This window comes from Pistacia vera, unplaced genomic scaffold (assembly GCF_008641045.1).
Source record: "Pistacia vera cultivar Batoury unplaced genomic scaffold, PisVer_v2 Contig332, whole genome shotgun sequence".
Classification (NCBI taxonomy): Eukaryota; Viridiplantae; Streptophyta; class Magnoliopsida; order Sapindales; family Anacardiaceae; genus Pistacia; species Pistacia vera.
In genome coordinates this window covers 548,765-570,553 of record NW_022196149.1, presented here as the reverse complement: position 1 = coordinate 570,553, position 21,789 = coordinate 548,765, and the positions used below count along the sequence as shown (strand labels likewise).

At 38.0% G+C, this 21,789-nt stretch overlaps 2 protein-coding genes across 2 annotated transcripts; one reads left to right on the top strand and one right to left on the bottom strand.

The window, feature by feature from the left end:
• Window positions 1-2,846: 2,846 nt before the first annotated feature.
• Window positions 2,847-20,217, bottom strand: LOC116137678 (protein CLT2, chloroplastic). Its single transcript, XM_031423356.1, has 11 exons — window positions 19,805-20,217; window positions 5,744-5,901; window positions 5,509-5,654; window positions 5,391-5,428; window positions 4,435-4,550; window positions 4,224-4,323; window positions 4,112-4,147; window positions 3,944-3,994; window positions 3,678-3,801; window positions 3,127-3,252; window positions 2,847-3,027 (listed from the first exon to the last, which is right to left on the bottom strand). The coding sequence occupies exons 1-11, from the start codon at window positions 20,078-20,080 to the stop codon at window positions 2,879-2,881; spliced, it is 1,320 nt and encodes a 439-aa protein (XP_031279216.1). The 5' UTR covers window positions 20,081-20,217; the 3' UTR covers window positions 2,847-2,878.
• LOC116137679 (neuroguidin) lies at window positions 12,862-15,635 on the top strand. The gene is made up of 9 exons (XM_031423357.1): window positions 12,862-13,004; window positions 13,105-13,182; window positions 13,326-13,413; window positions 13,538-13,717; window positions 13,807-13,995; window positions 14,079-14,252; window positions 14,345-14,499; window positions 14,604-14,727; window positions 15,231-15,635. Exons 2-9 carry the CDS (start codon window positions 13,133-13,135, stop codon window positions 15,237-15,239), a joined length of 969 nt encoding a protein of 322 aa, XP_031279217.1. The 5' UTR covers window positions 12,862-13,004; window positions 13,105-13,132; the 3' UTR covers window positions 15,240-15,635.
• Window positions 20,218-21,789: the final 1,572 nt, after the last annotated feature.

The window sequence follows — 21,789 nt, the reverse complement described above, 5'->3', positions numbered from 1 at the left end:
CTACAACACCATTTTTAGAATCGAGTTCGATATTGACACTGTAGCAACCGAGCCGAGCTCGATAAGCCCAAAGATCGGCTCAGCTCAGCTAGATTACACTCCTGCCCAATTGCCAAATAAACTGCCGACTATGGGTTTCAACTTGCACGGTTCAGTCTATAATATTTAGGGTTTAGGTCTCTTTACTTGTCTTAATTCTCAAAACCAATGTTCTGAAACCCCGACCAAACCGGGCGGTCGAACCGGTTAGACCAGGTTTCAGTGGGTTGTAAAGGGTAAAAAACTGGGATTTTGAGTTAGCCCGTGTTAGACCGCGATTGGACCGTCTCACTGTAGCAAACCGACGGTCCAACCGGTATAACATCCAAAACCGATCCAACCTCCCATCCGGTCCACTAACAAATTGAAAACTATTTTAAATTTTTAATGAAAAGCAAACCCTAAATTCAAAGTGTCAAAAGAGTGAATGACTCAAACCCATTTTTATTTTTGCTTTTGCGGTTCAGCTGCGGCGCTGCTACTTTGCTGAGTTTTCTCTACCGTCTGCGTGCGATCTCCTTCAGCTTGGCCGTTGTCTAGTTTGTTTTTTCTTTTTCAGTTTGGCCCTCCTCCAGTTCAGTTGTTCTGCCATCTGCATGCGATCTCCTTCAGCTTGGCCCTCCTCCANCAAGTGCAATACATCCACTTCGCATTAGAAATATATAAAAAACTAAACAAAGTTATGTCTTGAAGCCATCAAAATTGACCTAGATTCATCAGTCACATGCTGCATCTTCCATCCTAATCGTTTCATGTAGTGGCTTTCATTTAGATAAAAAAAAAAAACTTAATAAAAGTTGGAATCAAAAGGCATCGGCGATGAGATTAACGGCAAGAACAATGGGCAACACTAACACAAGCGTGACGGCGAGAGTAAGGCGACAACAACAATGACCAGACGACGATGACAACAATAAGAAGGTGACAACAGTGGGTGACGGTGACGACGACAACGTGGTGTTGGGCGATGGCGACAACCTGGTGGTGGATTGGGTTTCAGTGTTTCACGGCGAGAGTTGAAGGGGTAGATGGAGTCTGCAACGCCGACAACACTCTGGCGAATCAAATGGTATCAATGACGATGACGAAGCACACCGGAGACGACTAGAAAATCAGTTGAAAATTGTATGGGTTTGGTTTTTTTTTCGGCAAAGAGGTTATGTCGACGATTTTAGGGATTTTAAAATCGGGGGGGTCTTTGTCATTTTTAAGAACTTTTTGTATTTGAAATTTTATTTAATCCCCCATACTTCAAAAAACCTTAAAAAAACCCCCACTTATTCAAGCCAGGCTCTCTCTCACGAACCAAGCCAAGCTGGCTCGAAACCATATGAACCGAGCCGTTAACGAGCCAAACTCGAGCCGAGCCGCGAGTGGCTCGATTCGTTAACCAGCCCTACTCTTTACCAAAACAAAAGGATTTTTTTTTTCCCTAAATTAGGCCTTAAATTGGCCTACGGATTAGGGCTTATAAAAACAGACCACATATGTTAAGGGTGTAAGCTAAGCCGAGTCGCTCAGGCTCGACTTAGTTGAAGCTCGAGCCTAGCTTGATAATAGGCGAGCCAAGCTCGAGCTCAATTTATATTTTGAGTCGATCTCGAACAAGCCAGCACATAGCTCGTGAGCATTAGGGAGCTTGAGTGTTTGTGTGATTGTTTTAAAACTATCAGGGGTCGAAATGTAATTTTATAGTTTTAAAATTGACAAATCCACCCAGACCCTAATTGTGTGAGAATCTATTTGAGGCTTTTGAAATTAGAAAAAAACCCAAAAAACTGAAAGTGTTCTGCGACAAGTCCACCCAAGACTCTTGACCCTACGCTGTCGATTTGCTCCTGCACCGTCGTCGCACTTGGCTTTCTCCGGCGTCGCCATCTTGTTCTCCGCTTGCCATTGGTTTTGCGATGCGCCGTCTCATGTCTGACTCTCTGCCTCGTGTCGTCTCCTGTTGCTGTTGGCTTCGCCGTCGCTGTCTTATCTCTGCTCAGGTTATATGTTTAATTGATTGTGAGTTTGTGACTTGTGAGGCTGTTTTTGTGACTTGCAATTGAATAAATCACGGAACATAAAAAATCTCATAAACTCTCTAGTCTCTAAGCAGAGAATTAATAAAAGTTCAATTTTTGTTTTTCTATTTTCTCAACAATTTTTTATGTAAAAAGTTACTCATCTGAATTTTAGAAAATGCCTTCACAAGAGAGGTAGCATATCAATTTCGTTGCTCTTATCATGAAGTTGTTGGTAGGATCTATGAAAATATGAATATCTTCTCTTCTTCAAGAGAATTCAACTTTGGACAAAAGTATAACATTTCCGTGACTTCTTTTTTTCGTAAAAGAGGGAAAGCAGACCACTGAAACCTGTTAGAATGCAAAAAAGACCAAATTTTAGCGAGCTCGAGTAGACTACAACACCATTTTTAGAANCATTAGTAGCTGAAAAATATTATGCATCCTTCAATTTTCTGTTTTGAATAAATCATCTATAAAATTTTCTCTCCGTGTTTGGACTTTTGGACCACATCGGTAAAATTTCTTCACCAAATTTACAAAGCCAACTACGTAATTGAAATATAATAATAGTTAAGGTATTATAAAAGATACGACCATCTACATACCATGATACCATCAATGGTCCACTAATTTGTAAAAACTAAATTATAATTTCCATTACAAAAGAAAATGATATTTTCGTGGTAATTTGAAATAACACAGGATCTTGAGACCACTGAAATCTTAGAATCGTTTATGATCTTGAACAAATCAAAATTCAATGTATACCTAAAAAAGAAAAAATGCAATGAATCTTACATTGAAGAATCGGAAAACTTAGCGAGTTAGGAACTTTGCTTGACAGGTTGGGGCATGTTGTATATTATGAGACCCAAAACAAGAATCAAACTGCCGAAGAGGAAAAAGGAGCTCAAGCTCGCACCATCGGGGAGGTATGGCAGTGGAAGGGAAAGGACATAAATCGAAAGTGGCACTGCAAATTAAACAAAAGGATCCGTCACTAAAAAATGTGCAAAACCAAGGTACAGCACTTTACATACATTCATGTATGATACACTATTTGACAGAGTACCTGATAGCATCACAAGAAGCGAAGCAACAACTGCTGAGGAAATTTTCAGTAGACTGAGCACTGATATGTTAAAAGCCATGTTGGTAGTTATATACAGTAGTGGAATCAATGGAGCTCCATCACAGCCTGAACCAATTAACATAGTAATTTATGAGCAGAGCACATACAGAAGAGCGGCCCTCATAATGCTTCAAGTTTGTCAAAAGATAAAAAAACTACTCTAAAACGTTTTAAAAGGTTATTTTATTTCCACCAACAAATTCACAAGCATATGCATCAGAGGAGTAAATTTGTTTTATGTCAAGATTTAATGGCTACGCACTAATAGTAAATTTGGCAATGACAAAATTTAATCCAATACTATCACTTTCCATGTCACTTTATACAGTTTGCCTTTGACAGACTCCTCAAAATGAAAAGAATTTGCTTCTGTTTTCATTCTAGTTTCATTTCGTACTCAGTTCACATCAACATATATGATAACCAGTAACATATACATATACCCATATATATAGAAACTTATCAACCAAAAAATAAGACTAATAGCTCGCCTGGTGTATTCTTTCCCATGTTTAGAAAGCAGCCAGCACCGCTTCTGAGATACGAGGGAAGTTCAGCAAACGGTATGCCTTTTAAGTTTGACAGGAGAGGTAAAAATAGAAGAACAAACAGCGCCTACAAGTTTGCAGAGATGATAAAACATACCATGAAAATGTCTCGTATTCAGTATTAAGATACCTCAGGTTCACATCAAATGGTTACAGAACAATAAGGATAAACTCGCAGAACATCAAACTCTTGTAAGGAGAATGCTTACCTGAAATCCAGATCCAAAAGAATTGACAACAAATATGTCAAGTGATTTTCCCTGCATGCATCCAGACTGAGTCAGAGAATTTCCAATAATATGCAGAAACAGCTTGTCAACCACAATCGATTACACGGCCATTTGATGTTTAAACAGGCAATAGTTAATAAGGCATACCTTTAGGCGCTTTTTGGCATCAACAAAAACAAATTCCTGCTTAAAACAAAGATTCAAGATTGCTTATTTTCCTTATACAGCATAAAACATGACCAGAGATTATTGTTGTGACCTTGATGATAGAAGCACCAGCTTGAAAGGCACATGATGCTATCATTATAGCTGGCCATACAAATTCGACTCCAGAGAGCATCTGACCAGCATTAGACCCACTGTAATCACAGAATACACAAATAACCATCACTGGCCTCCTACAAAATTATATTCAAGGACTTTGATATTGTTGGAACAAAATAATTTAAAATATTTACGTATTAGCAAACCTGGAAACTGCCAACACTACACCAGTAGCCACAAGTAAGCAGCCAGCAATTTGGTTCAAAGAGTACTTTTTTCCCAAGAGAACAGCAGACAGAACCAGCTGCCACACTAAAAATGTCTGCCGAAAAAAAAAAAAAAAAATCTTGAGGGGCAAACAACCATTGTTTAAACCCCAGGCGGTTAAGGAGGTTTACTCCCTTTCTTGAGTTTCTGGGTTTAAACTTTGAGGCCATCTACAACAATAACATTGTGACTTACCTAATACTTTGAGCTTATAAGGTGTTTAATGGACCATAGGGATTAATTGAGGAGCGCACAAGCTGACTCGGATATCCCGGTTACCAAAAAAAAAAAAACCATTGTTTGCATTTTCTACGCATTTAACTGAGCAATGACATATAGTCTTTTATATTATTTTACAATAAAAAAATAAAGAAAGAAAAAAATTGTCTTCCTCAGCAGTTTCCAAGTTATTGCTTCATCAAGATAAATCCTCAACATAGGTTTGACAATGACTTTAAGGTTGCAGAACATATTGAGTAAGCGGTTGATACAAAAGCGGTTGATACAAAATCTTAACTCAGGATTAGTAATAGTATTCAAGATCTACCACAGAAATCTAAGACAGTGAGAACTAAAAGCTCTACTAATGTTCACCTACAACAGACAACAAGGGCAATTAAGAACAACATCAAGAGTAGTGCGTCAACCGTGAACTTTTCTTTTTGGTGTCTAACAGATTAAAATTTTATTATCGCGTATCATATGATACAACAATTTGTGAAAAGCAAGTAGGTATATGCACATACTTTTGAAACTGAAAAGCAGCTCTACTGCTAGTCTGCTACCACTCCAAATTCAAAAATTTACAAACAGAAACCTCCAACTTCTTTGTCAATAAAAGACCTTACAACAATAGAAAACAAGCTTGGTTTCTTATTTTTGCTATGAAACATACCTGATTCAATATAGGTATAGCCGGCCCAGGAAGCATTGCTGTAGAAGATACATAATATTATATTATTCCAATATAAAGCCCACAAACAAACACCTAAAGGCTAAATCATTACTATTACCTGCAGAAGCCATTCCGCTAGCGACTCCAAGAGCCCCCAGAATACCAATCGCCATAAACCGAGATTTGGGAACACCAATCATTCCATCGCTCACGATTCCCATCCGGTACCGTGTATACAATATTGAAAAATAAATCACCACGTACCTGTAATCGATATTTTTTACACAAAAATAAACATTACTGTTACGTCCATTACTTACTAAATGTAACATCAATCAATAGAAAAGACTTACCCGAAAGTGGTGAGTTGGGCTAAGAAGAAAGGGTATTGTTTCATGGGAACGAGAGCCAGCTTGTAGAGCACGCGATTGGCAACTGCTAGCGCCACCGTAACAACAGAGCTAATTATGATGAGTTGACGGTTAGGTGATGATGGTGAAGGTGAAGGTGATTGTGGTGTGTTGTTGGTTGACGCGCGGACTGTAAGATTAGAGTTTCTAGGTGAGTTGCGTATAATATTGGTGTTTTTGTGGGTGAGATTAAAATTGTTAATGGAAGGTGCCCTTGAAGGGAGATGATGAGAGTATCTGTGAAGAGACATTGAGATGAGAGAATGAGAGTTTGATCCGTTGAGGTTGTACTTGTAGCTATGGAGATGCAGGAGTGGATGTTGGGATGAAACGGCATGAAACGATGACGTAATGGGAAATCCCATGACCATGAGAGACGAAACGAGAGGAAGAAATACGAGCAGAGGCGGACTGTCGTGCAGGACAAACCGTAAAATTTGGAGCCAATAATTCTGTTTGACAATTTTAGGGGTAAAGAATATCCTACGCCGGTTTAATCCTGCACCCTTCCATATTCAGACGTCAATAATACATNAGAATCGCCACATTCATCCAAACATCTCCTGTGCCTCGAAACCAGAGGGATGTTTAACTGCTTCCGGAAAGCATTTATTGGGCTTTGGGCACATGCAATTGGAGCATTTGTGTTCATCATCCCAATCCAAGTTTTGTATATTTTTAGAGAATTTGCTTCCATGCCTGCCATCATTTGGGATGTATACGAGCCGAGTATCTCGATACTCAAGCTCGGTTCGTGATGAACAGTAACGAGCTCGAGCTCGCGAGTATTAAGGTGCGCTCGAGCTCACTTAAACGAGCTTAAACAAGCTCGCGAGCCTGACGAGCTGAGCTTAGTCCGGATCAAACTCGGCTCGATACTGTTCACGAGCCGCTCGAGCTCGAGCTCAGCTCAACTAGCTTCAAGTCGAATTCGAGCTTTTGACGAGCCGAGCTCGAATAGCTCGCGAGCTACTCAGCTCGTGTCTCATCGCTAGCCATCATCACCAAGAACAATCACTTTAACGCTGACATCAAATCTTATGTAGGTCCACATTAGAGTACTAAAAACAATTTTTTTGTTTATTTTTATTTATATTATATAAGAAAGTAAAATAAAAATGAGTAAACAACTTTTTCCCACCCAAGGTTTGCCTTAACGACATTTTTTCGCTAAACTGGTTTTAAAATATTATTTTCCCATCTAATGTTTCTATTAATGCTCAAAATATATTTCAAATTTTCTCAATCGATGTTCGACAAGTTATTAGGAGTCAAGGTAAGAGGGTTTTTGTAGAGTAAAGGCTAATGGATCGAAGGTGATAATCGATTGATTGAATATTCGTCGTCAGAATCAATAAGAAATCAGATAAAAATAAGAAACCCTATATTTGCAGTGGCAGGCAATCGACAAGAAATTAGGTGCCAAAGTGAGAGGGGTTTTATAGAGAGGGGACCAAAGGTTCAAATGTAGTGATGGAGTATTAACTTTGGGTAGAAAAGTGATATTTTAAAACTTTTTGGGTGAAAAAGTGTTAGTAAGGTAAACCTTAGGCGGGGAAAGGTAGTTTACTCAATAAAAAAACACAAATTTTAATGAGTATACTTTTTTTTTTTTGTCTTTTCGTACTCACTAAGCACAATAACCCACAAATTTGCAATACATTTTAAAATGCATTAATTATACCTATTAGATTTAATCTCAACTTTTGAGAATATATATATAAATCCAATGGTTCATATAGTTTGTATTGTGTGTGAAATTATGTAAATATTCTGATGCCCATGAATTTTATTTTTCCCACTTAATAATCTATCATAAACTACTTTTAATTCAATAAAATACTTCCAATGCTTTATTTTAATTATCATAATTACCTTTTTTTTTTTTTTTTTNAGTAATTTGCTGCGTCAGGAATTAGTAACCTTACGAAGAACATTCAACTAAATTAAATACAACCGCTTGTGTTTGTGTTGTTTAGCTTCGTCGATCTCTCTAATTCTTAAGGCTGCCACTAGATTAAATCTTGAGCGCTTGTCTAGGGTTGTTTAGGGGTAAGATTAATTAGGATCGCTTGTTTCCTGATTAATTACAATTAAGGAGAGATAGGAAATTATTTTCAACGGTGAATATTCAATATGTGAATTGATTTTCTTTGCATCAATGATCAGTTATAAGATTCCGATGGTGGATGTTGACAGAGACCAAGTTCGTCCTTTTGATTGAATTCGAATTAAATTGTTTTTGCTTTTACTGAAATTGTTTTCTGTTTTTACATAAACCCCCCAGCGTTTTTCACATCAAAGAAAATTCGGATAGACACTCTTCGTGGGATCGACCCTTGCTTATCCTATTTACAGTTCAGTAGTTAGGTTCGGAAGGTTTTAATTCTGGGTGCCTACGACAGCACGCCACACATCCCCATATTTTTTTCTTTCACACTATTTACGAGGGCTGTTTTTAAGCCAAGACGAGTTTTCGGCTAAACGAGCTCGACTCGTTAAGGGAGGAGGCGAGTTTGAGTTCGAGCCGAGCCAGATGAGTCGCTAATTTCTTGGCTTGGCTAGAACTCGTTTAGGGAGAAGAGATTTTGAGCTTAGCTCACAAGTTGGTTTAACGAGCCGAGTTTGAGCCGGCTCGTGAGTCAGCAAGTACATATACACAAGTGCAATACATCCACTTCGCATTAGAAATATATAAAAAACTAAACAAAGTTATGTCTCGAAGCCATCAAAATTGACCTAGATTCATCAGCCACATGCTGCATCTTCCATCCTAATCGTTTCATGTAGTGGCTTTCATTTAGATAAAAAAAAAAAATTAATAAAAGTTGGAATCAAAAGGCGTCGGCGATGAGATTAACGGCAAGAACAATGGGCAACACAAACACGAGCGTGACGGCGAGAGTAAGGCGACAACAACAATGACCAAATGACGATGACAACAGTGGGTGACGGTGATGACGACAACGTGGTGTTGGGCAATGACAACAGCATGGTGTTAGACGATGGCGACAGCCTAGTGGTTGATTGGGTTTCAGTGTTTCACGGCGAGAGTTGAAGGGGTAGATGGAGTCTGCGACGCCGACAACACTCTGGCGAATCAAATGGTATCAACGACGATGAGAAAGCACACCAGAGACGACTAGAAAAACAGTTGAAAATTGTATGGGTTTGGTTTTTTTTTAGCAAAGAGGTCATGTCGACGATTTTAGGGATTTTAAAATCGGGGGGGTTTTTTGTCATTTTTGAGAACTTTTTATATTTGAAATTTTATTTAATCCCCCATACTTCAAAAAACCCTAAAAAAACCCCCACTTATTCAAGCCAGGCTCTCTCTGATGAACCGAGCCAAGCCGGCTCGAAACCATATGAACCGAGCCGTTAACGAGCCAAACTCGAGCCGAGCCGTGAGCGGCTCGATTCGTTAACCAGCCCTACTCTTTACCAAAACAAAAGGAATTTTTTTTCCCTAAATTAGGCCTTAAATTGGCCTACGAATTGGGGCTTATAAAAACAGACCACATATGTTAAGGGTGTAAGCTAAGTCGAGTCGCTCAGGCTCGACTTAGTTGAAGCTTGAGCTTCATTTTATATTTCGAGTCGATCTCGAACAAGCCACCACACAGCTAGTGAGCATTAGGGAGCTTGAGTGTTTGTGTGATTTTTTTAAAACTATCAGGGGTCGAAATGTAATTTTATAGTTTTAAAATTGACAAATCCACCCAAACCCTAATTGTGTGAGAATCTATTTGAGGCTTTTGAAATTAGAAAAAAAAACCCAAAAAACTGAAAGTGTTCTGCGACAAGTCCACCCAAGACTCTTGACACTGCGCTGCCGATTTGCTCCTGTCGCCATCATCGCACGTGGCTTTCTCCGGTGTTGCCATCTTGTTCTCCGCTTGCCATTGGTTTTGCGGTGCGCCGTCTCGTGTCTGACTCTCTGCCTCATGTCGTCTCCTTTTGCTGTTGGCTTCGCCGTCGTTGTCTTGTCTGTGCTCAGGTTATATGTTTAATTGATTGTGAGTTTGTGACTTGTGAGGCTGTTTTTGTGACTTGCAATTGAATAAATCACGGAACATAAAAAATCTCATAAACTCTCTAGTCTCTAAGCAGAGAATTAATAAATGTTCAATTTTTGTTTTTCTATTTTCTCAACAATTTTTTATGTAAAAAGTTACTCATCTGAATTTTAGAAAATGCCTTCACAAGAGAGGTAGCATATCAATTTCGTTGCTCTTGTTGTGAAGTTGGCAGTAGGATCTATGAAAACATAAATATCTTCTCTTCTTCAAGAGAATTCAACTTTGGACAAAAGTACAGCGTTTCCGTGACTTCTTTTTTTTCGTAAAAGAGGGAAAGCAGACCACTGAAACCTGTTAGAATGCAAAAAAGACCAAATTTTAGCGAGCTCGAGTAGGCTATAACACCATTTTTAGAATCGAGTTCGATATTGACACTGTAGCAACCGAGCCGAGCTCGATAAGCCCAAAGATCGGCTCAGCTCAGCTAGATTACACTCCTGCCCAATTGCCAAATAAACTGCCGACTATGGGTTTCAACTTGCACGGTTCAGTCTATAATATTTAGGGTTTAGGTCTCTTTACTTGTCTTAATTCTCAAAACCAATGTTCTGAAACCCCGACCAAACCGGGCGGTCGAACCGGTTAGACCAGGTTTCAGTGGGTTGTAAAGGGTAAAAAACTGGGATTTTGAGTTAGCCCGTGTTAGACCGCGATTGGACCGTCTCACTGTAGCAAACCGACGGTCCAACCGGTATAACATCCAAAACCGATCCAACCTCCCATCCGGTCCACTAACAAATTGAAAACTATTTTAAATTTTTAATGAAAAGCAAACCCTAAATTCAAAGTGTCAAAAGAGTGAATGACTCAAACCCATTTTTATTTTTGCTTTTGCGGTTCAGCTGCGGCGCTGCTACTTTGCTGAGTTTTCTCTACCGTCTGCGTGCGATCTCCTTCAGCTTGGCCGTTGTCTAGTTTGTTTTTTCTTTTTCAGTTTGGCCCTCCTCCAGTTCAGTTGTTCTGCCATCTGCATGCGATCTCCTTCAGCTTGGCCCTCCTCCAATTTACTTTTTCTTTTTTAGTTTGGCCCTCCTCCAGTTCAGTTGCTCTGCCATCTGCATGCGATCTCCTTCAGCTTGGCCCTCCTCCAGTTTGCTTTTTCTTTTTCAGTTTGGCCCTCCTCCAGTTCAGTTGCTCTGCCGTCTGCGTGCAATCTCCTTCAGCTTGGCCTTCCTCCAGTTTGCTTTTTCTTTTTCAGTGTGGCCCTTCTCTAGTTCAGTTCGCAATCTCCTCCATTCGCGATCTCCTTCAACTTCAGCCTTCAAGTGTGAATTAGCGGTCAGACTGCTATTTCTTTGAATTCAATGGAATGCTTGCTAGTTGTAATATGCTACCATTTTGTAAATCTTTTGATTAGGATTCGTTCACCAGTGTGGATTCAAGGTTAGCTGCTTAAGTTTTTTTTGTTCTAAAACCAATGACTTTGCCCAAGAAAGTCTCCATATAAATTTTCCAGCTTAAAGCCTTATGGTTGCTCGAGATTGGTGAAATTGACATAGCATAGCCATTCCCTTTTTTCCCAAATATGAGAGATTCTATGAAGTGTTTTATTCTGAGGAGTTCTACAACAATGAAAGATGAATGCAAGAGAAAATTGTGTATTGATCTTCTTGTTTTGATGAAGTACTTGTCTTATTTTGGATGCAACTGTACCATTGCTGTGTATCGTTTATGTCAAAAAGAATAGTATTCCATGTTTCTAAGAAGTACATTAGATTTAGAAGGGAGGGAAGAATTCTCGGTTTTGGACTTTTGGAAATGGGCAGAACAGCAATACGATTTTCTTATTGTCATTATCTACATAGATATGTAGCTTTAACTCCTCTTAAGTTATAACCAAATGCAGTGGGATTTTCCAAGATGAATTTAAGAAATTCATCTTAGAAAATCTGAAATTTTACAAGTTTTTTTTGTTTCTGCTGACATCATCATGCTGACGTCGGTTGGACCGGTCCAATTGTGCAAACTGGGAACCGACCATTTTGGCGGGTTGACTCCCGGTCCGGTTTTTAGAACATTGCTTATCAGAATTAAAATTTATTTGAATATATTTTCTTTAATAAAATTTATTGTTTATTTTTTATTTTTCAACAAAAGTCATATCAGAATTAAAAATCAAACAAGTAACATTTAAAAATCTTTTGAGTTTCTTAATTTCTTAACACCTACGCGTCCTCACAGTCAAAGGGTAAAACAAAGACTAACGTCGTCGTTTCGTCATTCGTGTCATCAAGCTTGATCCACAAATTCAAAGCCAGAAGAGAAGAGCGAAGCGCCGAAGCCGCATTCTTTAAAGCTAAAAAACTCTTTCCTCTTTAGTGTGGATATTGATACTTGATAGAACGTGCCTTCTATCAACCGTACACGACGTGGCACCACGCGATTTTACTACTTTTACTCACACGCAAATCTAGAATACAATAATCCCAGGATATTTTTCCTCTCCTGCCAGACTTCATCCCATATAAGCTGCCTCAACATTGCTGCTTAGCCCTCGTCATCGGAGGAGACTCTTCGGTTCTCTACATTTTCTTTCCTCTTTTAAAGGCGATCGTCCTTCTCTCTTATTTTCCCCTAAAAAAGAATCCGAAAAAATGGTTAGTTTTTTCTTTTTCTTTTTCTTTTTTATTATTCCTAATTAGCTTTCAGTTTCTCTGCTATAATTTTGGTTAGTGTATTAGTCAAATCCAAGTGGATTGCTAGACTATTTTGAGTTGGTTATTGTTGGATCTGATTTTTAAACATATTTTGTATTATCAATTTTTTGTGATTTAATAAATTGGAGGGCAATAGCGAGCTTGAGTAGGCTACAGCACCATTTTTAGAATCGAGTTCGATATTGACACTGTAGCAACCGAGCCGAGCTCGATAAGCCCAAAGATCGGCTCGGCTCGATTCGGCTCGGCTCGATTACACTCCTGCCCAATTGCCAAATAAACCGCTGACTGTGGGTTTGAACTTGCGCGGTTCAGTCTATAATATTTAGGGTTTAGGTCTCTTTACTTGTCTCAATTCTCAAAACCCTAGCTTCCTGCAGCTTTTGTAGGTGTTTGCAGTTCGATTTTCTTATTCTTCGTATGCATAGTACTTCATCAATATTTTTCACACGAGTTCTCTAATTGGTTCTTCTTCTCACCTTCCAACTCCTATATATATATATAGTTGTTTTATCTCAGTTTTCATGATATCAAAAATTTTAAATTCTTTATGACTGAAATGCAGCATTACTGTTGGTAATATCTTGTAAATCATGGAGGGTTCTACTGATAACAACTTTGGCTACGATGAAAGAGTAAAGAAGTAAGTGTGCATATGTATATAACTGCTCTGTTTAATTCTTATTTATTGTTTATCAAAAAGCTAATTCTGTAACAGATTATTTGGTTTATTTGCTGCAATTCATGTATCGTTTTGATTTTTTGTTTCGTGTGTTTTTGTTTTAGAGAGGCGCCTCAGTTAGCGGCGTTGTTGAAAGAAATGAAAGAAGGATTAGATGCAGTGGGTAGTAAAGTGCAAGCTTTAATAACCAAGGTAAACATTGCTATCATCTCAATTTAAGTTATGATAGAGCTGTTGAAAGATCAAAATTTCATTCGAGGTAATATATATATATATATATATATATATTTTATGATGCTGATATTTTTTGTAATAGGTGAAAGAGAATAATTATCCAACAGCAGATGGACTTAGCTATCTTGAAGCTAAACATTTGCTGCTTCTAAACTATTGCCAGTCCATTGTTTACTATTTGCTGCGGAAGGCCAAAGGTTTATCGGTTGAGGGACATCCTGTTGTTCGGAGCCTTGTAGAAATTAGATTATTTTTAGAAAAGGTATGGAATTGTTTATGTTTTTCTGTATCAATCTGTCTTTCTGTGTTGTGACTTTTTATGAGATTGTTAATGTATCTTTTTGTTAACAGATACGCCCGATTGACAAGAAACTTCAGTACCAAATTCAGAAGCTTACAAGTGCCAGAATTTCTGGGAGTGCATTAGGGCAACTTAATTTAAGGGAAAAGGAATCTGATGAGCCGCAGAAGACTGAAGATCTATTAAGATATCGTCCTAACCCAGACATGCTTGTTAGCAAAATGGATATGGAAGATGAGGTGAGTCTGCATATGAGAAGAGTATCAGTCAAGGATTGAAATTGACAGGCTTCTGTTCTCTAAACTCATTTTATATATTGTAGGACGGTGACAGCTTGTATAAACCCCCAAAATTTGCCCCCACTTCTATGGATGAAGATAAGATGTCAAGAAAGGAAAGAAATGCTTTGCGAAAGGAGAAAGAGACACTACGACAAGCTAGGCAGAGCACTTATATGAAGGAATTGATGGATAATTTGGAGGGGAGACCTGAAGAGGTTGGTTTTAAATTGGTTTTTGTTGTGATACAGAATTGGATGACTTCTTGCATGGGTTCAGCTGATCTTTTTTATTAATGATGGAAATGCAGGTTAGAGAAACTGTTGGAACTGAGAGTCGAGAACTTACTAGATACAAGGAAAGGATGGAAGAGCGTGCACGGCTAGAAGAGGAGCTTTTCACTCGTGCTCCTCTTACAAAGATGGAGAAAAAGAAGATGAAACACTTGAAGAAGTCGAGAAATGGGTATGCAAAATTAAAAATACTTTAAAGGTTTCAGAGATTTCTGTAACATTTTGTGGTGGTTTATGATATCTTGCCTTAACCATTTGATCATTTGTCTGTTCCAGGTTGCTAGGTCTGACTGACAGTTTCTTTGATGAAATCAAAACTTTACCCATAGAGGATAATGGTGAGCAACCAACAAGCATGAATAATGGTGGAAGTGGAATGGGAAAATTAAAGAAGAGGAAGGTATATCATCTTGAACAGTCGCAATCTTTTCTCTTTGGTCTATCCACATTGCTTCCTGAGTAGTTGTTACATTTTATTTGCATAGTACTGATGGTGGTTTATTGTCTTGTGAGGTTACTAAAACCAACCTTAAGAAAGCTTGATCATTCACTATTATACAGATTGGATTGGATTAATCTTATGATAAATTTTTATTATGGCAAAAAGAGATTGGATTAGTCATCCTTGAGAAGGGACCATGGTTAAAGATGGGCAAGGTTCTTATGTATTTAAAAGTGAGCAGCCCTCTTTCTGTTCCAGCATACGAACACAGACTCATAAATGTTGACCACAAAATTGAATTTAATAGCTGGTTTAAAAAGGGAATTTCTTGTAATCATGAGAAACTTAAGGGGGATTTGTAATTTAAAATTTTTTCTTCATGTTCTTTATGCATCAACCAAGTACAGTGAGATGTCCTGGATTGTGTACTTGGGGTTTAACATTGTTGTCCCTTTTTGCAGAGAAATTGAAGATCTGAAAGACGAGAAAATCAAATCATTGGATGTGTAGATCAAACAGATTTAAAGCTGTAGAAAATCAAATCATGGTTTGAATTGTCTAACGGGGAAGTATTTTGAGAGTGTGATGCAATTTTGTAGACTTAGTGATACGTTGTTTTTACTTGGGTTACTTGAATGAAGACCTTCATTTTGCAATCAAATTCAAATGTTTAATTTCTCTCTGAATATTGCGGGTTGGAAATATAGATGTTTTATGTTATATATAATTGAGGTGATGTTATTTGGACATGTTCGTCATAGATTACCAAGGTATTACTTTTTTTAACTTTCAGTTGTTACAATATAATACCTGATTTTGGTGCAATTGTTAACACCATTACGTAAGGCTTATGTGCTCAATATCGAAACACTTTTTTACCTGTCACCTACCCCCATGCTGATTAATATGCCATTAGTAGCTGAAAAATATTATGCATCCTTCAATTTTCTGTTTTGAATAAATCATCTATAAAATTTTCTCTCCGTGTTTGGACTTTTGGACCACATCGGTAAAATTTCTTCACCAAATTTACAAAGCCAACTACGTAATTGAAATATAATAATAGTTAAGGTATTATAAAAGATACGACCATCTACATACCATGATACCATCAATGGTCCACTAATTTGTAAAAACTAAATTATAATTTCCATTACAAAAGAAAATGATATTTTCGTGGTAATTTGAAATAACACAGGATCTTGAGACCACTAAAGTCTTAGAATCGTTTAGATCTTGAACATATCAAAATTCAATGATACCCTCTGTTTTAAAACCCGGACCGGACGCGGTTCGACCGGGAGTCAGCCTTTACTTCGGTCGGGTTAACACAAAATCGAAAATATTAATAACTCGTTTTGGACCGTATATGGACCGATAGAACAACAAAAACACCGATCGATAGGCCCGGAGTTTAAAACGGTTCGTCTAATCCAAAAAAATTCATATTCCAATCCTAAACCAATTTCAGCACCGTTTCATTATCTTCTATTTTCATCTTCAATGCTTCTTCATAACACTTACACTAAAATACTGGCAAAGAAGGAGGAGGAAGGGGAGGGAAGAAGAAAGAGAAGAGGGACACGAGAAAGGTAAGGAGAAGATGAAGAAAGAAAAGAGGAGATGAAGAGAAAGAGAAAGAGAAGAAGAAGAAAAGAAAGAGAAGAAAGGGAAGAAGAAGTGACGGGGAGTGATGGGGAGGAGAGAGAGAAAAAAAAGGAGAGAGAATTGATGGGGAGTGATGGCGTGATGGGGAGAGAGAAAAAAAGTGAAAGATGTGAGTGATAAAGAGAGAGAGAAAATTAATTAATAATAAATTGAGGGTCTTTTGATTATTTAAACTTAGAGGGGTTTATAAACTTTTAAATATGTATTGCTGGGTTTTAAACTTATAATAATTAATAGAATTGTTTAAACTTAAAGTGGTACTGTTATATACCGGTTCCGACCGACCAGTTCAATCGGTGGACCGGTCAACCTGCAAATCGGCCTTTAACCGGGTCAACGAACGGTCCGACTTTTAAAACAATGTATATATCTCTAAAAAAAAAAAAAAAAAACGAATCTTACATTGAAGAATGGAAAACTTAGCGAGTTAGGAACTTTGCTTGACAGGTTGGGGCATGTTGTATATTGAGACCCAACAGAATCAAACTGCCGAAGAGGAAAAAGGGGCTCAAGCTCGCACCACGGGGAGGTATGGCAGTGAAGGGAAAGGACTAAATCGAAAGTGGCACTGCAAATTAAACAAAAGATCGTCACTAAAAAAGTGCAAAACCAAGGTACAGCACTTACATACATTCATGTATGATACACTATTGACAGAGTACCTGATAGCATCCAAAGAGCGAAGCAACAAAGCTGAGGAAATTTTCAGTAGACTGAGCACTGATATGTTAAAAGCCCGTTGTGTAGTAGTATATACGTAGTGGAATCAATGGAGCTCCATCACAGCCCGAACCAATTAACATAGTAATTATGAGCAGAGCACATAGAGAAGAGCGCCCTCATAATGCTTCAAGTTTGTCAAAAGATAAAAAAAAAATACTCTAAAACGTTTTAAAGGTATTTTATTCCACCAACAAATTCACAAGCATATGCATCAGAGGAGTAAATTTGTTTTATGTCAAGATAATGGCTACGCACTAATAGTAAATTTGGCAATGACAAAATTAATCCAATACTATCACTTTCCAGTCACTTATACAGTTTGCCTTTGACAGACTCCTCAAAATGAAAAGAAATGCTTCTGTTTCATCTAGTTCATTTCGTACTCAGTTCACATCAACATATATGATAACCCGTAACATATACATATTACCCATATATATAGAAACTTATCAACCAAAAAATAAGACATAATAGCTCGCCTGGTGATCTTTCCCATGTTTAGAAAGCAGCCAGCACCGCTTCTGAGATACGAGGGAAGTTCAGCACAACGGTTAGCCTTTTAAGTTTGACAGAGAGGTAAAAAGAAGAACAAAACAGCGCCTACAAGTTTGCAGAGATGATAAAACATACACAGAAAATGTCCGTATCAGTATAAGATACCTCAGGTTCACATCAAATGTACAGAACAAGGATAAAACGCAGAACATCAACTCTTGTAAGGAGAATGCTACTGAAATCCAGATCCAAAAGAATTGACAACAAATATGTAAGTGATTTTCCGCATGCATCCAGACTGAGTCAGAGAATTTCCAATAATATGCAGAAACAGCTTGTCAACCAAATCGATTACACGGCCATTTGATGTTTAAACAGGCAATAGTTAATAAGGCATACCTTTAGGCGCTTTTTGGCATCAACAAAAACAATTCCTGCTTAAAACAAGATTCAAGATTGTTATTTCCTTATACAGAGCATAAAACATGACCAGAGATTATTGTTGTGACCTTGATGATAGAAGCACCAGCTTGAAAGGCACATGATGCTATCATTATAGCTGGCCATACAAATTCGACTCCAGAGAGCATGACCAGCATTAGACCCACTGTAATCACAGAATACACAAATAACCATCATGGCCTCCCACAAAATTATATTCAAGGACTTTGATATTGTTGGAACAAAATAATTTAAAATATTTACGTATTAGCAAACCTGGAAACTGCCAAAACCTACACCAGTAGCCACAAGTAAGCAGCCAGCAATTTGGTTCAAAGAGTACTTTTTTCCCAAGAGAACAGCGACAGAACCAGCTGCCACACTAAAAATGTCTGCCGAAAAAAAAAAAAAAAATCTTGAGGGGCAAAAACCGTTTAAAACCCAGACGTTAAGGAGGTTTACTCCTTCTTGAGTTCTGGTTCAACATGGGTCATCTACCACAATAACATTGTGACTTACCTAATACTTGAACTTGTAGGTGTTAATGGATAGGGATTATTGGGGCGCACAAGCTGACTCGGATCTCCGGTTACCCAAAAAAAAAAACATTGTTTGCATTTTCTAGTATTAACTGAGCAATGACATAAGCTTTTATATTATTTTACAATAAAAAAATGAAGAAAGAGAAAGAAAAAAATTGTCTTCCTCAGCAGTTTCCAAGTTATTGCTTCATCAAGATAAATCCTCAACATAGGTTTGACAATGACTTTAAGGTTGCAGAACATATTGAGTAAGCGGTTGATACAAAAGCGGTTGATACAAAATCTTAACTCAGGATTAGTAATAGTATTCAAGATCTACCACAGAAATCTAAGACAGTGAGAACTAAAAGCTCTACTAATGTTCACCTACAACAGACAACAAGGGCAATTAAGAACAACATCAAGAGTAGTGCGTCAACCGTGAACTTTTCTTTTTGGTGTCTAACAGATTAAAATTTTATTATCGCGTATCATATGATACAACAATTTGTGAAAAGCAAGTAGGTATATGCACATACTTTTGAAACTGAAAAGCAGCTCTACTGCTAGTCTGCTACCACTCCAAATTCAAAAATTTACAAACAGAAACCTCCAACTTCTTTGTCAATAAAAGACCTTACAACAATAGAAAACAAGCTTGGTTTCTTATTTTTGCTATGAAACATACCTGATTCAATATAGGTATAGCCGGCCCAGGAAGCATTGCTGTAGAAGATACATAATATTATATTATTCCAATATAAAGCCCACAAACAAACACCTAAAGGCTAAATCATTACTATTACCTGCAGAAGCCATTCCGCTAGCGACTCCAAGAGCCCCCAGAATACCAATCGCCATAAACCGAGATTTGGGAACACCAATCATTCCATCGCTCACGATTCCCATCCGGTACCGTGTATACAATATTGAAAAATAAATCACCACGTACCTGTAATCGATATTTTTTACACAAAAATAAACATTACTGTTACGTCCATTACTTACTAAATGTAACATCAATCAATAGAAAAGACTTACCCGAAAGTGGTGAGTTGGGCTAAGAAGAAAGGGTACTGTTTCATGGGAACGAGAGCCAGCTTGTAGAGCACGCGATTGGCAACTGCTAGCGCCACCGTAACAACAGAGCTAATTATGATGAGTTGACGGTTAGGTGATGATGGTGAAGGTGATTGTGGTGTGTTGTTGGTTGACGCGCGGACTGTAAGATTAGAGTTTCTAGGTGAGTTGCGTATAATATTGGTGTTTTTGTGGGTGAGATTAAAATTGTTAATGGAAGGTGCCCTTGAAGGGAGATGATGAGAGTATCTGTGAAGAGACATTGAGATGAGAGAATGAGAGTTTGATCCATTGAGGTTGTACTTGTAGCTATGGAGATGCAGGAGTGGATGTTGGGATGAAATGGCATGAAACGATGACGTAATGGGAAATCCCATGACCATGAGAGACGAAACGAGAGGAAGAAATACGAGCAGAGGCGGACTGTCGTGCAGGACAAACCGTCAAATTTGGAGCCAATAATTCTGTTTGACAATTTTAGGGGTAAAGAATATCCTACGCCGGTTTAATCCTGCACCCTTCCATATTCAGACGTCAATAATACATTGGGTCATTTTTTTTTTAAATATGGGGATATTTTAAATAGTAAACGACGTAACGTTTTCACCCCTGGTTTTATAGATTGTAATTCTCACCCTTAAATTAACAGAAAATTGTTTAATCTAACAGTTAAAAGAGTAAAATAGTCATTTCAAAGATGAAATTTTCAAAATAACTCTTCACTTCTCAAATTTATCTCATCAAAAAATTTCAAAATGACCTTTCACTTCTCAAATTCACCCCATTGGGTGATTTCAGGCCATTTTGGCCTGTTTCTGGCGTAATCAACCCCTCCCAATACCATCATTACAATTCCCTCAATCTCCACATCAAAACCCCTAACCTCCCTGCCTGATTGAACCCCCCAATCATCGACCGGTGCTTTTAGTTTCAGTCGGCGTTTCTTCCAAATTCTAATAGCTCCCGGCACTAGAAACCACCACCAATAGCATCACCAGCTTCCCCCCACCAAAACCCCCAATATCGCCAATCGTAATTGCCTACTGATTGTCGTCGCCTCTCCCTTAGGTTTTCGCGTTTTGTAGCTCCTTTCCAACCAAATTCTGGCACCTTGTTGAGGTGCAATCGGGTGGAAAAAAGTTAGGATTTTGGTGAGGAGCAATGTTCTGAAACTCGGATCAGACGGTCGGTTTCGTTAATAATTCTAGTTCATTAAGAGTGAAAAACCGATATTTTCATTTAAACTGTTTTTTACCGTCATTGGATCGGAGGAATAGTGTCAGACAACCGGTCCAACCAAATTAGATGAAAATCCGGTCCAATATATGTGACTGTTTTAAAAGGCAAAATCCTTGCCTTTTTTGCTTCAGCCTTCGTTTCTTTAATTTTCATTTGTTTTTTCGTCTTTTTCCGACTTCCAATCCAACTTTGTTCATATGCTCTTACACCTTCATTCATCTTTAGTTAGATTCGAGCTTAGAAAGTGAAAAAAAAAAAAAAAAAAGGAGAAATATCTGAAAAGCAGAAGAAGAATAAAGAGAAGAGGACAAAAAAAATAAGATGAAGAAGAAGATCTGAAAGATGCTGAAGAAGAAAGAGAAGAGGAGGTGAGAAAAGAGAAAGAGAATATGAAAGTAGTAAAGAAGAAAGAGAAGCGAGAAAGAGAGGGAAAAAAAAAGACGAAGTAGAGAAGAAGAAAGGAAATATGAGGTGACGGGTGAGAAGAAGAAAGGGAAGATAAGGTGACATTTTGAAAATATATAATATAAAGAAGAAAGAGAGGACGAAGAGAAAGAGAGAGAAAAAAAATGGAGAAAAGAGAAAGAGAAGATGAAATGACATATGAGGAAATATGTATATATTTATGACATCATCAGTTTGACCACCAGTTGGACCTCCCATATCGAAAACTGGTCACTGAGTCATTTTTCGGTCCGGGTTTTGGAACATTGATAAGGAGGGTAAGGGAATGCTAACGGTGGTATCGGAATGAGGCCAGATTTTTTGTCTGGCTGGATCCGCTGGAATCTCCTCTAAGGGTGGGAATTGTAATTTATGAAACTAGGGGTGGGAACAAGATTCGCCAAACCTT